Source organism: Mandrillus leucophaeus, unplaced genomic scaffold, assembly GCF_000951045.1.
Source record: "Mandrillus leucophaeus isolate KB7577 unplaced genomic scaffold, Mleu.le_1.0 Scaffold105, whole genome shotgun sequence".
Taxonomy (NCBI): domain Eukaryota; kingdom Metazoa; phylum Chordata; class Mammalia; order Primates; family Cercopithecidae; genus Mandrillus; species Mandrillus leucophaeus.
The window spans coordinates 2428873-2441119 of NW_012098654.1; the positions used below are offsets into that span (position 1 = coordinate 2428873).

At 42.9% G+C, this 12247-nt stretch overlaps 1 protein-coding gene across 1 annotated transcript in view; it reads left to right on the top strand.

Moving 5' to 3' along the window:
* The window catches only part of VAMP3 (vesicle-associated membrane protein 3), an 11775-nt gene extending 1640 nt beyond the window's left edge, over positions 1–10135 (top strand). Inside the window, exons 3-7 of the mRNA XM_011981632.1 lie at positions 74–185; positions 2122–2191; positions 5849–6007; positions 6816–6867; positions 8294–10135. Coding sequence (XP_011837022.1) covers positions 74–185; positions 2122–2191; positions 5849–6007; positions 6816–6867; positions 8294–8313 — 413 coding nt within the window. The 3' untranslated portion in view covers positions 8314–10135. The remainder of the gene's footprint in view (positions 1–73; positions 186–2121; positions 2192–5848; positions 6008–6815; positions 6868–8293) is intronic.
* Positions 10136–12247: the final 2112 nt, after the last annotated feature.

Consider the following 12247-nt stretch of genomic DNA (forward strand, 5'->3'; position numbering starts at 1 on the left):
GGGGCGGCGAGGCGCTTCCCGGAGGAAGTGAGTTGCCCGCTCGCACCCCGCTCCTCGCCCCTTCCCGTTCTAGTCCCCGAGGTCCCGGAGAGGAACGGGGACGACTGCCCTGGTTCGGGAGGGCCGGCTCTCGGCCCAATTCTGCGCTGGGCCCCGGAAGTTGCAAAAGAAAGGACCTCGGCCCTGTGCTGAGCCCCTGTGGGCCCAAGAGCTCCTTGCCTGGCTAGGGGCATCTGCACTGGAAAGATCACTTAACCGTGGGCCTTCGCTCTCTTAAGCGAAAGCGCTCTTGTGGCCCTTGCAAACCGGTGCTTCCAGTGGTAACGCTCAGAGAATGCTCATGGTTAAGAATCACAAGGACCCTCTCTTCCACCTCCATTCTGTTCATTGCTCACCGTCGGAGGAAGCCCCGGGTTTCTTCCAGGAGTTGGGGACCCCCCCTCGAATGTTCCTGCTGAGGCTGCTGTGTCAATAGATCACAGTGGTTAAGATCTAGATCCCAGGTACACAGGACCTGATCTAAAAACAAGCTGTACGGCAGCCAGCTGTGTAGACTTTTTAAACCTCACTTTACTCATCTGTAAAATGGGAGTAATATTCCCCTCAGAGAGTTATGAGAGTTGAAGGAGAAAATGCATGAAAAGAGTCTAGCACCACGGCATGGTCCTTACTTATCTACCAGACACTAAACTCTGTGAGGACGGCGATGAGATCTGTTGTAGCCCTGGTCATTGACACATGACAGATGTAAAGTGACTGTTCAAACAGTCCATCAGACTGTTGTATACTAAGGTACATGCTAGGTGCTATCTAGGATACAAAGAGAGTAAGACGACCCAGGAACCTGTAATCTATTCGAGGAGGCAGGACTTTCTACCTGAAAAACCAAAGTGATACTTTCCAAGTAATGGAGCCAATAATGACTTCAGAGTCAGAGTGGTTAAGAAGGATCTGCATGGGGAGAAATAAAGCCTTTGATGAAGATTTTAAAAGATGAGTACCTTCCCGGGGCGGGCGCGCTGGCTCATGCCTGTAATCCCAGCACTTTGGGAGGCCGAGGCAGACGGATCACCTGAGGTCAGGAGTTCAAGACCAGCTTGACCAACATGGTGAAACCCCGTCTCTACTAAAAATACAAAATTAGCCGGGCGTGGTGCTGCATGCCTGTAATCCCAGCTACTTGGGAGACTGAGGCAAGAGAATTGCTTGAACCCAGGAAGCGGAGGTTGCAGTGAGCCGAGATCACACCATTGCACTCCAGCCTGGGCAACAGGAGGGAAACTCCGTCTCTCAAAAGAGGAAAAAAAAAAAAAAAAAGAGTACCTTCCTAAAAGAGGAAGCATTGCTTCCACACACCTTTCCACTCACACCAACCGCTCCCTGCATCCCAGTGTTCCTGACTCTGTTTCTGTAAATTAATCTATTTTTCTATATTGGAAAAAGGGCATTCTATAACTGTTTATAACTATGAAAACAGTTCCTGCCACAGTGAAAAGATCAGGAGAGTACTGAGTACGTTCAAGCAGATGTGTGCCTTAGAACAAGTTTCAAAAAAGGACAGTAGAGTTTACCTGTGGTGGGATCAGATACTTCAGGGATACAAAGTAGGTCCTTTTAAACCTTCACGTTTGTCCCTTTAGTAGGTGGGACAGTCTTGGAAATTATAGAGAAATTAGAAGAAATGTAATTAAAACTTTTGTTCATTGCTTCAGGAAGAATTTCTTTTTCTGCTTTAGTTCTAATGTAAGAAATTGTTAACAGTGAGAGTCCCGGAGTAACATCTTTATACTTAAGAAAATGTATTTGGCACTTTGGGAGGCTGAGGCGGGCGGATCACGAGGTCAGGAGATCGAGACCATCCTGGCTAACACGGTGAAACCCCGTCTCTACTAAAAATGCAAAAAAATAGCCGGGCGAGGCGGCAGGCGCCTGTAGTCCCAGCTACTCGGGAGGCTGAGGCAGGAGAATGGCGTGAACCCGGGAGGCGGAGCTTGCAGTGAGCCGAGATCGCGCCACTGCACTCCAGCCTGGGCGACTAAGTGAGACTGTCTCAAAAAAAAAAAAAAAAAAAATGTATTTGGAATCGTAATTTACTCATGCTCCTGCCTTTACATGTTCCAGGTCTACAGGTCCAACTGCTGCCCCTGGCAGTAATCGAAGACTTCAGCAGACACAAAATCAAGTAGATGAGGTATTGCTCTGAAATGTTGGAAATATGAATTTTAAACAAGTATGAGCACTCTGGAAATCTGTTTAGAAAAAGTATCATGAAAGTGTGAATGTAAAGCAAATTCTGACTGTATCATAATTGTAACAAAACTTTGCTCCCTGCTGTGCTGGAAGATCTAAGCAAAAGTCAGACTTTCTAGGTTTCATGCTTGTTTTCCTGTGGTAGAATCACATACCTGCTCATAACATTTAGCTCAGGAAAAATAAAAAATCATATGCTTAAAACATGAACACCACTCCCTGAGTGTATTCCCCAATAACCACTTTATAAAATAGGATAATACAATGTTAGGATTAGGTCTTTAGATTGCTCAAGCCAAGACCAGTTCTTCTGATCAGATTTTTTATCAAAATGCTTTGTCCACTTACTAGTTATCCAGCCTGAGCAAGCCTCTCTGTAGAATTCATCTCTAATGGCTGTCCATTGACTCACACAAAGTAGATACTGTCAAACTCCATTAGCCCAGCAAATCTCTATTTGTAGAATTCTTGAGCTAGAGGACCTTCATCTTTTGTTCTGCACTGTATGTGGAGAACCACAGCAAAAGATTGAGAAATTCAGGCTAGTATTTCCACATTCCTAAAAGCTGTCACTGTCCAACAGATATGTTTCGGTCTTTCTGCATTTAGCTGCCCTAAAAAACGGTTAAAGTTATGTTAGATACTGTTGTGAAATAATATAGTAATGTTTTGATCTGATGGTTTTGTTCGTGAACTTATAAAAATTTTAGATTTTCCCAGTAAGAAACCCATTGTAATTCTGTCCTGCCTGAAATTTCTGTTGACTTACAAAATCAAATTGGAATTTTTTTTAACCAAAGGAATTTTAAGGAGAGTTGTTTTTTATTGAGGTGAAATTACGATAACATACAACTAAACATTTTAAAGTGTATATAATTGAGTGTTATTTAGTATATTCATAATATTTTGCAACCGTTACCTCTTTCCATTTTCAAAACTTTTTCATCACCCTAGAACACTTCATACCCATTTAGTAATCATTCACTATTTCCCCTTCCTCCCATTTCCTTGTTACTTCTAATCAGCTCTCTCTTTCTGTGGATTTGCCTGTTCTGGATATGTCATATAAAAGGAATCATACAGTATGTGGCCTTTGGCATCTGCCTTCTTTCACTTAGCACAAAGTTTTTCGCATTCATTTAAGTTGTAACGTGTTGTACCATGTTCCTTTTTATGGTTGAGTAATATTCCATTGTATGTGTATACACAATGTGTTGAGCCATTCATTTGTTAATGAGTCTTTGAGTTGTTTACATCTTTCAGCAATTATGAATAATGCTGTTATAAACATTCACAGGAAAGATTTTGTTTAGACATATGCTTTCATTGATCTTGAATATATACCTAGGAGTAGCATTGCTAGGTCATAGTAGCTGTATGTTTAATTTTACGAGGAACTGCCAAATTGTTTTCTACAATAGCCACACCATTTTATTTTCCCACCAGCAATGTCCAGGAGTTCCTGTTTCTCCACATCCTTGCCAACACTTGTTTTCCATTTTGATTATAACCATCCTACTGAGCTCTTTGGGTTTTCATTTGCCTTTCTCTAATGATTAGTGATGGTAAGCATCTTTTCATGTGCTTATTGGCCATTTGTGTGTCTTTAAAGAAATGTCTGTTCAGGCTTTGCCCATTTTTTAATTGGGTTGTTTTTGAGTTGTGAGAGTTTTTTATGTGTTCTAGATATTAAATCTTTCTTTAGCAGACATGTGATTTGCAAATACTTTCTCCCATTCTGTGGCTTGTCTTTTACGTTCTTCATAATGTTCTTTTTTAATTTTTATCTTTTTTTTTTTTTGAGACAAGAGTCTTGCTCTGTCACCCAGGCTGGAGTGCAGTGGTACAGTCTCAGCTCAGTGCAGCCTCCAAGCCCCAGGTTCAAGTGATTCTCCTGCCTCAGCCCCCAGAGTAGCTGGAATTACAGGCGCCCACTGCCTTGCCCAGCTAATTTTTTGTATTTTTAGTAGAGACAGTGGTTCGCCATGTTGGTCAGGCTGGTCTCGAACTCCTGACTTCAGGTGATCCACTTGCTTGGGGCTCCCAAAGTGCTGGGAATATAGGCATGAGCCACCGCACCTGGCCTGATAATGTTCTTTGATGCACAAAAGTTTTTAATTTTTATGAAGTCCAGTGTATCTGTTTTTCCTTTTGTTGTTCTTGATTTCAGTATCAAATCTAAGAATCCACAGTCAAATCCAAAGTAATGAAGATTTACCCTTATGTTTTCTTCTAAGAGTTTTATGGCTTTAGCTCTTACACTTAGATTATTGATCCCTTTTGAGTTACTTTTTGTATATAGGGTGAGGTAGGGATTCAACTTCATTCTTTTGCATGTTGGCTCTTCAGTTGGCCCAGCACTGTTTATTGAAAAAACTGTTGGATGGCCTTGGCACTCTTGTCAAAAATCAATTGGCCATAAATGCTTAGGTTGATTTCTAGACTCTCAGTTCTATTCCATCAGTCTATATGTTTGTCCTTATGCCAGTATCACACTGTTTTGATTACTGTAGCTTTGTATTAAGTTTTGAAATTGGGAAGTGACTCTGGGGAGTACTGCCCCCTTAGCAATATTAAGTCTTCCAGTGTGTGAATATAGGATGTTTTCCCATTTAATGATGTCTCTTAGCAGTTTCTCTTAGCAATGTTTTCTAGTTTTCATTGTCCAAGTCATTCGCCTTTTGGTTAAATTTATTCCTAGGTATTTTATTCTGTTGGATGCTATTGTAAACACAATTGTTTCCTTAATTTCCACCTCAGATTATTTGTTGCTGGTGTATAGAAACACAACTGATTTCTATGTGTTGTTGTACCCTGCAACTTTGCTGAATTTGTTAGCTCTAGCAGTTTGTTGTGGATTCTTTGGTATTTTTTATATAAAGAGAATCATCTGCAAATACAGATGGGTTTATTCTTTTTTTCCAATTTGGATGCCTTTTCTTTCTCTTGACTAATTGCTCTGTTCAGAACTTCCAGTACAGTATTGAGTGGCAGTGTGAAAGTGAGCATTGTTGTCTCGTTCCTGATCTTAGGGGGGAAGTCTTTCACCATTGAGCATGATATTAGTTGTGGATTTTCCCATAAATGCCCTTTATCATATTAAAGAAATTCCCTTCTATCCTTAATATGCTGATTGTTTTGATGATGAAAGAGTGAGCTCATTTTTTTTAAAGCAAAAGTTTGGCTCAAAGTAATAAACTGCTGACCTGAAAGAACAATGTGCCCATAGATTGTCTTTGAAGTCTCTGTGCCTCTATTTTTTTTGAGACGGAGTCTCACTCTGTTGCCCAGGTCGAAGTGCAATGGCGCAATCTCACCCACTGCAACCTCCGCCCTCTGAGTTCAAGTGAGTCTCCTGCCTCAGCCTCCTGAATAGTTGGGATTACAAGCACCCAGCACCACGCCCGGCTAATTTTCTTGTACTCTTAGTACTGAGACAGGGTTTCGCCGTGTTGGCCAGGTTGGTCTCGAACTCCTGACCACAGGTGATCCACCCGTCTTGGCCTCCCAAAGTGCTGGGATTACAGGCGTGAGCCACCACACCTGGCCCTATTCCTCCATTCTTTGTGCATTACTTGTTGTGATCACACTCATCTAGGTGGTGGACATAATGCGAGTTAATGTGGACAAGGTTCTGGAAAGAGACCAGAAGCTCTCTGAGTTAGACGACCGTGCAGATGCACTGCAGGCAGGCGCTTCTCAATTTGAAACGAGCGCAGCCAAGCTGAAGAGGAAATATTGGTGGAAGAATTGCAAGGTAATTATCTTTTAACTCACCTTTACATTTAAGCCCCCTTCTCCATTCTCAGAGAATTAACAGGCTACAGATAATGGACTTTCATGACTCTGGGAGGTGGGTTTGATTTCCTCCACATGGAAATGTGGGTCCACTGTGAATCTGAAACACTGACTACATACCCTTTCCTAGCCTCACCCTAGGAATCCTCTGTGTGTTGTGGCTGATCTTCAGAAGATGCACGTAGAACAAGAATATCCAAAATCACTCACAGTCATCAGCCCCTCCCAACCCTCTACCCCAGCAGGGCCCCAAATACATAGGAGAGGGCTGGAATTGGTTAGTTTTTGTGTAGTTCTGTGAATGGTTCCAAGGTCAAGGGAAAGAAATGCTAGAAAGCCACAGTGTGCCCAACAGAAGAGTAGAAAGCAGCCCACCCAGGAGCACGAGCCAAAGCAGATTTTATACAGTCAGCGAGTCAGTGTGCTGCGACCAGATCCAGATGTATCCTGTCCTCTGCCTTGTTTACAAGTGACACTTTGAGACACAGGGCAAGCTGAGCAGCCTTTCCATATGTGGAAAACTTGTATACACAAACAAATGCCTAGCTAGAGGCCACACATCATTTGAACATCTTTTAAAAAGCAGGGAAGTTACCTTCAGGCCCTAATTGAGAACATTTAATTTAGGCTTTAGAAATTATGAATTCTTCCAGACTGTATGCACCTGAATTTCCCTTTCAGTGACTAGACGAATATTATATGATACTCTTCAACAAGCACGTTATGTCTGCATTTGAAATGTGATATGGATATATGTTTTGTTACAGATGTGGGCAATTGGGATTACTGTTCTGGTTATCTTCATCATCATCATCATCGGTGAGTTACCCTTCTCTAAACTGATTGGAAAAGTCTTCTCCATGTGTTCACAGACCATTGATTTTGTGTACAAGAACTCAGATTAAAATTTCCCTCCGAAATGTTAGTTTTGGCTAGGCGTGGTGACTCATACCTGTAATCCCAAAGCTTTGGGAGGCCAGGAGTTCGAGACTAGCCTGGGCAACATAGCATCTTTACAAACAATTGTTAATAATTAACCAGGCATGGTAGTGTACACCTGTAAGTCCCAGCTACTCAGGAGGCTGAGACAGGAGGATTGTTTGAGCCCAGGAATTCGAGGCTGCAGTGAGCCATGATCATGCCACTGCACTCTAGACTAGATGACACAGTGAGACCTTTTCTCAAAAAAAATAAAAGAAAGGTTCATTTATTCCAAGGTTTTCAGTTTTCTTTAATAAATGTTTTAGGTATTTGAGTTTTAAGTCTTGATATTTGATATAAACATTAATCCTTTGAAGTTAGGGAAAATTTATTCATTTCCACTTCTTTTCTCTGAATATATTTTTATCATATATTTACTTTTATGTAACATAGTGGTTAAAAGCATGAAGTAACTGTGATCCATCCTGGTTACACCACCATCCAGCTGTATGGCCGTGGACAAACAATTTAATGTCTCTGGGTTTCAGTTTCCTCATTTGTAAAATGGGGATAATAATAGTACCTGCTTGTTTGCTTGTTAAAGGATCTGGTAAATATATAAAAATTGGCTGGGCGTGGTGGCTTACACCTGTAATCCCAGCACTTTGGGAGGCCAAGGCGGGCAGATCATGAGGTCAGGAGATTGAACCATCCTGGCTAACATGGTGAAACCCCGTCTCTACTAAAAATACAAAAAATTACCCGGGCATGGTGGCGGGCGCCTGTAGTCCCAGCTACTCGGGAGGCTGAGGCAGGAGAATGGCATGAACCTGGGAGGCGGAGCTTGCAGTGAGCCGAGATTGTGCCACTACACTCCAGCCTGGGCAACAGAGCAAGGCTCTGTCTCAAAAAAATAATAATAATAAAATAAAAATTGCTTACGTTGGTGCCTAGCATATAATAATAAAAATAATAGCTATATAATATATATGTATACACACACACACAACTATTATTATATAATATTCAAACAACTCATTGCCATCTGTAGCCCAGTATATGAGAACCGAAACATGACTTCTTTCATTGATTGATGGATGTTAGTGGATGTTTCCTTTTAGCGGGAAGGTACAATTACTTGGATCCTTTTGACTCTAGTCTCCTTCCTCTAGCCCTCTGTAGAATGGAGAGAAGCCAGTAGTAGGAAATCAGCCCAGTCTAATTTCTGATCACATTTAGACCGCAGCATTGGATGTTGGCTTGGGATTCGCACTGAGAGACTAACCTGCTGTTTCCCCTGCCTTTTTGCGTCTCTCCTTCTTAGTGTGGGTTGTCTCTTCATGAAGAACCAGCGGAACTCAAAACTGCTGTTCAAGAAACCTCTTCAAGACTTTTGACTTAGAACCTGCTATATTATCAAGCTTACCTACTGTTATCTCTAAAATGTTTTTTTGTGTGTGTGTTAGTTAAAGTTGAATTTCTAGGAAACGTGCCTTTGTTTTTTAATATGCACTCCAAATTAGAAGTAAGGCCAGCCCCGTCCACATTTTGCACAGTGCCTTTACAGATTTATGTATGGGCTGATGAAGAGGCCTTCTTAAGTTCCAGAGTGCTATAATCTAGATGTAATGTTGTCACTAATTAATTGCCATTGCTCCCAGTAAGTTACCCTTGTCATTCGGCATTATTTTCAGAACCACATTTTAAAACTTTGGGTAATCGGATTTCCAACTTGTGCCTTCCAGAAAAAAACACTACTGCCTAACACAAATCTGTGATAACAACAGGCTGTGCCTTATTTTGATAATTTTCTGATTCCCTAGAAGAGAACCCTCTACTTGTTGTAAGCACTACTGACTCTCGCTGTATTTAAGATGCTGGTGAAGAGCTTTTGCTCTTGCATTAGATTTGAAGATGTTTACGTTGTTGTTATTGTTTATGTATCACTTGCTAAAAATGTTGTTTAATCAGAAATAACCTCCTTTAAAAAAATTTTATAGAACTATGGCTATGACCAAAGCTTCTATTTTGCCAAAAAGTTAAATGCCGATAAAATGGCCTTAAGTGTATTCCTGATAGTTAAATTCAGAAACCTGCCAAATGGAACTCAAGGTGCCCCTTCAGAATTAAAATCATTACCTTGTGTATGAAACTTGTACATCTTAACAGGCCTTTCTTCCTTTTGAAAGGCTGTAGACAGTGTGGCTCCTCTTCTGATTCAGTATTCTGCATGGGGGTTAGAGAAGGTTTGAGGTAGACTCTGACCGTCTCATTCCTATGGACAGAAGAGTTTTACCCAGCAGTTGGCAGATTATCAGCTGTGGACTCCAACATGTTTCTGATAATTATGCAAGCAACAATTCTGTAGCCTCAGGTAAGACCGCCTGTGACCTTGATCATTATCTGGCCCAAATATGAAGATAAACGGTAACTTTTTGGAGTTTGTTTCCTATTTGTAGTCACATCTGCTTCCTAAATCATTTTCTAAATTATGCCTGCAATTAGGCATTGGTCAGGGGTGAACGACTCTTTTCACAGAGAGTAGCCAACCAGAGACCTTTGCTTTGATACCATCAACTGCAGAGAATGCTGTTGATGGGAATGCTGGAAGTAGCTGTTGTCGTCAAAGAAACTTTGTCATCGGAGAAACTTTTCTTGTATACATGAGACTCAACATCAGGATACACAGCTTAAAGATGGGAATTCAGATATGAAAGAAAACAGGCAAGGAGGCACTGAGGGAGAAAGACACAGACTTTATTGCTCTGTGGCTCACTGTTACTGGAATATTCTAAAAGTCTTGTTCACATGCTATTAAGACTTATAAAGCAGCAACAGCTGAGGCGCACCAGGACACAACTTCCATTTCTTTAACATCTGTTCCCTTAACATCGCTGAAATGATTTACTTTTGAAGACATGCCTTGCAGTGTGGCTAGCTGTGAGAAGAAAGCAGCTGGCAGTGTTAGGACACTAGCCCACCCTCAGCGCAGGATCTCTGGCCGGGTGTGACTCTGAAACCTTGGTGCTCGCCCCTTGGCCACAGAGCTCAGACCCATGTAACCCACTGGCTCCTGCATTAACCCAGAAATACCTCGCTTGTATCTGTGCACTTAGCTGGGAACCTACCCACTGTAGTGACCTAAATAAAGTGTTTATAAACATGATTGTGGCACCGTGTTTCTTGTAGAGGAATAGCTGTGCCTGATCCAACTCCTGAAACTGCCATTCCTTGCTGCTCCCCATACCTGTCCCTTAGAAGCTCTGAAACTCTCTCCCCTTTTCTCACCAGCCCCTCTCTAGGTACTCTACCTTTTAGTACCCAGCATTTCCCCATACCCCAGTGAAGAGAAGCAAACCACTCCCCTTCTGAGAAGTGCTTTTTAGTATAGATGAGGAAACTGGCTTTTACACAATTACTAAAATTCAGGATTTGGCTTTGGAGTTCCCTAAATAGATGGTCTTTCAAAAGGGATGTGCAAGCTGACCGTGTATGTGGTAGACTAGATGGCTGCTGACATGGACCCTGGGATAAGTCTGGATGGGTGAGGGACATCCCCAGACACATGGCTCTGTTTTGTTCATGTAGATATTTTCCCCATGAATGTATTTCCATTCTTACTCTAGAACCCCTAGGAAACAATATAATAGGGGTGGAAGAGGACTTTTGCTTATGTTCACAATAGGAAAATCCAAGTCCCTTTCCCGAATTACAGGTCCCACCATGATCTGGTTCTTTCTAACTTTCCTACCTCATCCGACTCTCCAGCTCTCTCTTCTCCAAGCAAAGTACTTCGCCAAAGTATAGCTAGCTGTTGACACTGGAGAGACTTGTGCCCTTGAGACTTTCAACATCAGGATGTGGCTTGAAGGCCAGAATGAAAACAGGCTATGAATGAAAACAGGCAAGAAAGCCCTGAGGGAGAAAGAGACCTGATAGTTTGTTTCGGTTTCTCATCGGCAAACTTACTTCTTTCCAAAGGTCTTTTGCAGGTACTTTCAGCTGTGCAGGCTCTACTTCCCCATCCGCGGCAGGCGCCTCTCATCTCAGGTTAAAATCCGCCTTCCCAGAGGCCTGCCTCGCTGATCTCGGGAGGCTCTGGCCTCCCCCCTCCACCTCTCTCCCAGTTACTCTTCCTTCCAGTAGCTTGTTTTCTACACATCCCTTTAAGTTTTATGAACTTATTTATGGGGTTGTTTGTCTTTCTCAATAAAACGTCAACTCCGTGGGTGGCAGGGACTTTGGTCCACTCTTCTATCCCCTGGGATTCCAAGCGTCCCTACCCAGATCTGCACGCAATAAATGCTGAACGAATGCAGTTTGACAAAACCCACCTTCGGAGTCGAGAGCAAGTCAACCTAGCGTAGCGCTTGGAAGGATAAGGTGGTTCATTCAACACCTAACATGAACACTCACCCACTTCACTTTTCCCCGCTTCCTTTGCATACAATTTCATTCATCCAACAAATACTGAGTATTTTTTCTGTACCAGGCAGCAGAGAGGGGCGGCACTCTGCACTGTACCTTTCATTTCTGACGTGTTGAGATACAATCTAAACTGAGCTTTCAGACTTTTTTTTAAAGGGCTTTACACCTTTCTTTTCTGAAAGAGTGTCTTTTACATTTGTCTTCCTCCACTTGCCAAATGAATCTAATTTTAGGAAGTCCAGAGAAGTGTTTTAAGTTCCAGCATCAAAATTCTGTTTCTGGACCGGTGCGGTGGCTCACGCCAGTAATTCCAACATTTTGGGAGACCGAGGCCAGCAGATCACTGGAGCTCAGGCGTTTGAAACCAGCCTGACCAACACAGACCAGCGTTACCAAAAATACAAAAATTAGTCAGGTGTGGTGGCCGCACCTGTAGTTCCAGCTACTCGGGAGGCTGAAGCAGGAGACTGGCTTGAGCCCAGAAGAGGGAGGTTACGGCGAGCCGAGATCGCGCCACTGCACTATAGCCTGGGCCACAGAGCAAAACTCTTGTCTAAAAAGAAAAAAAATCTGTTTCTAAAAATCGGGTGGGCTTTTACCAGGGCTGCTTTACGGCCTGGTTCCTCCAAGTCCACCCGACTCACCTAAAGAGTTAGCGAAGGATGGGGGCGGTTGGGGTGGGCTCGGTAGGTCACGGGCGGTGAAAACCGTGGGAACCCAGGAAGACGCCCAAAGCACGACGAGATCCGCTGCCAGCAGCCAGCCCCACCCTGGACTCCTTCCCACACCCGCTCGGGCAGCGGGGAGCCACCTACAAACTCCAGGACCCGACCCCAGAGAACTGGCCCGG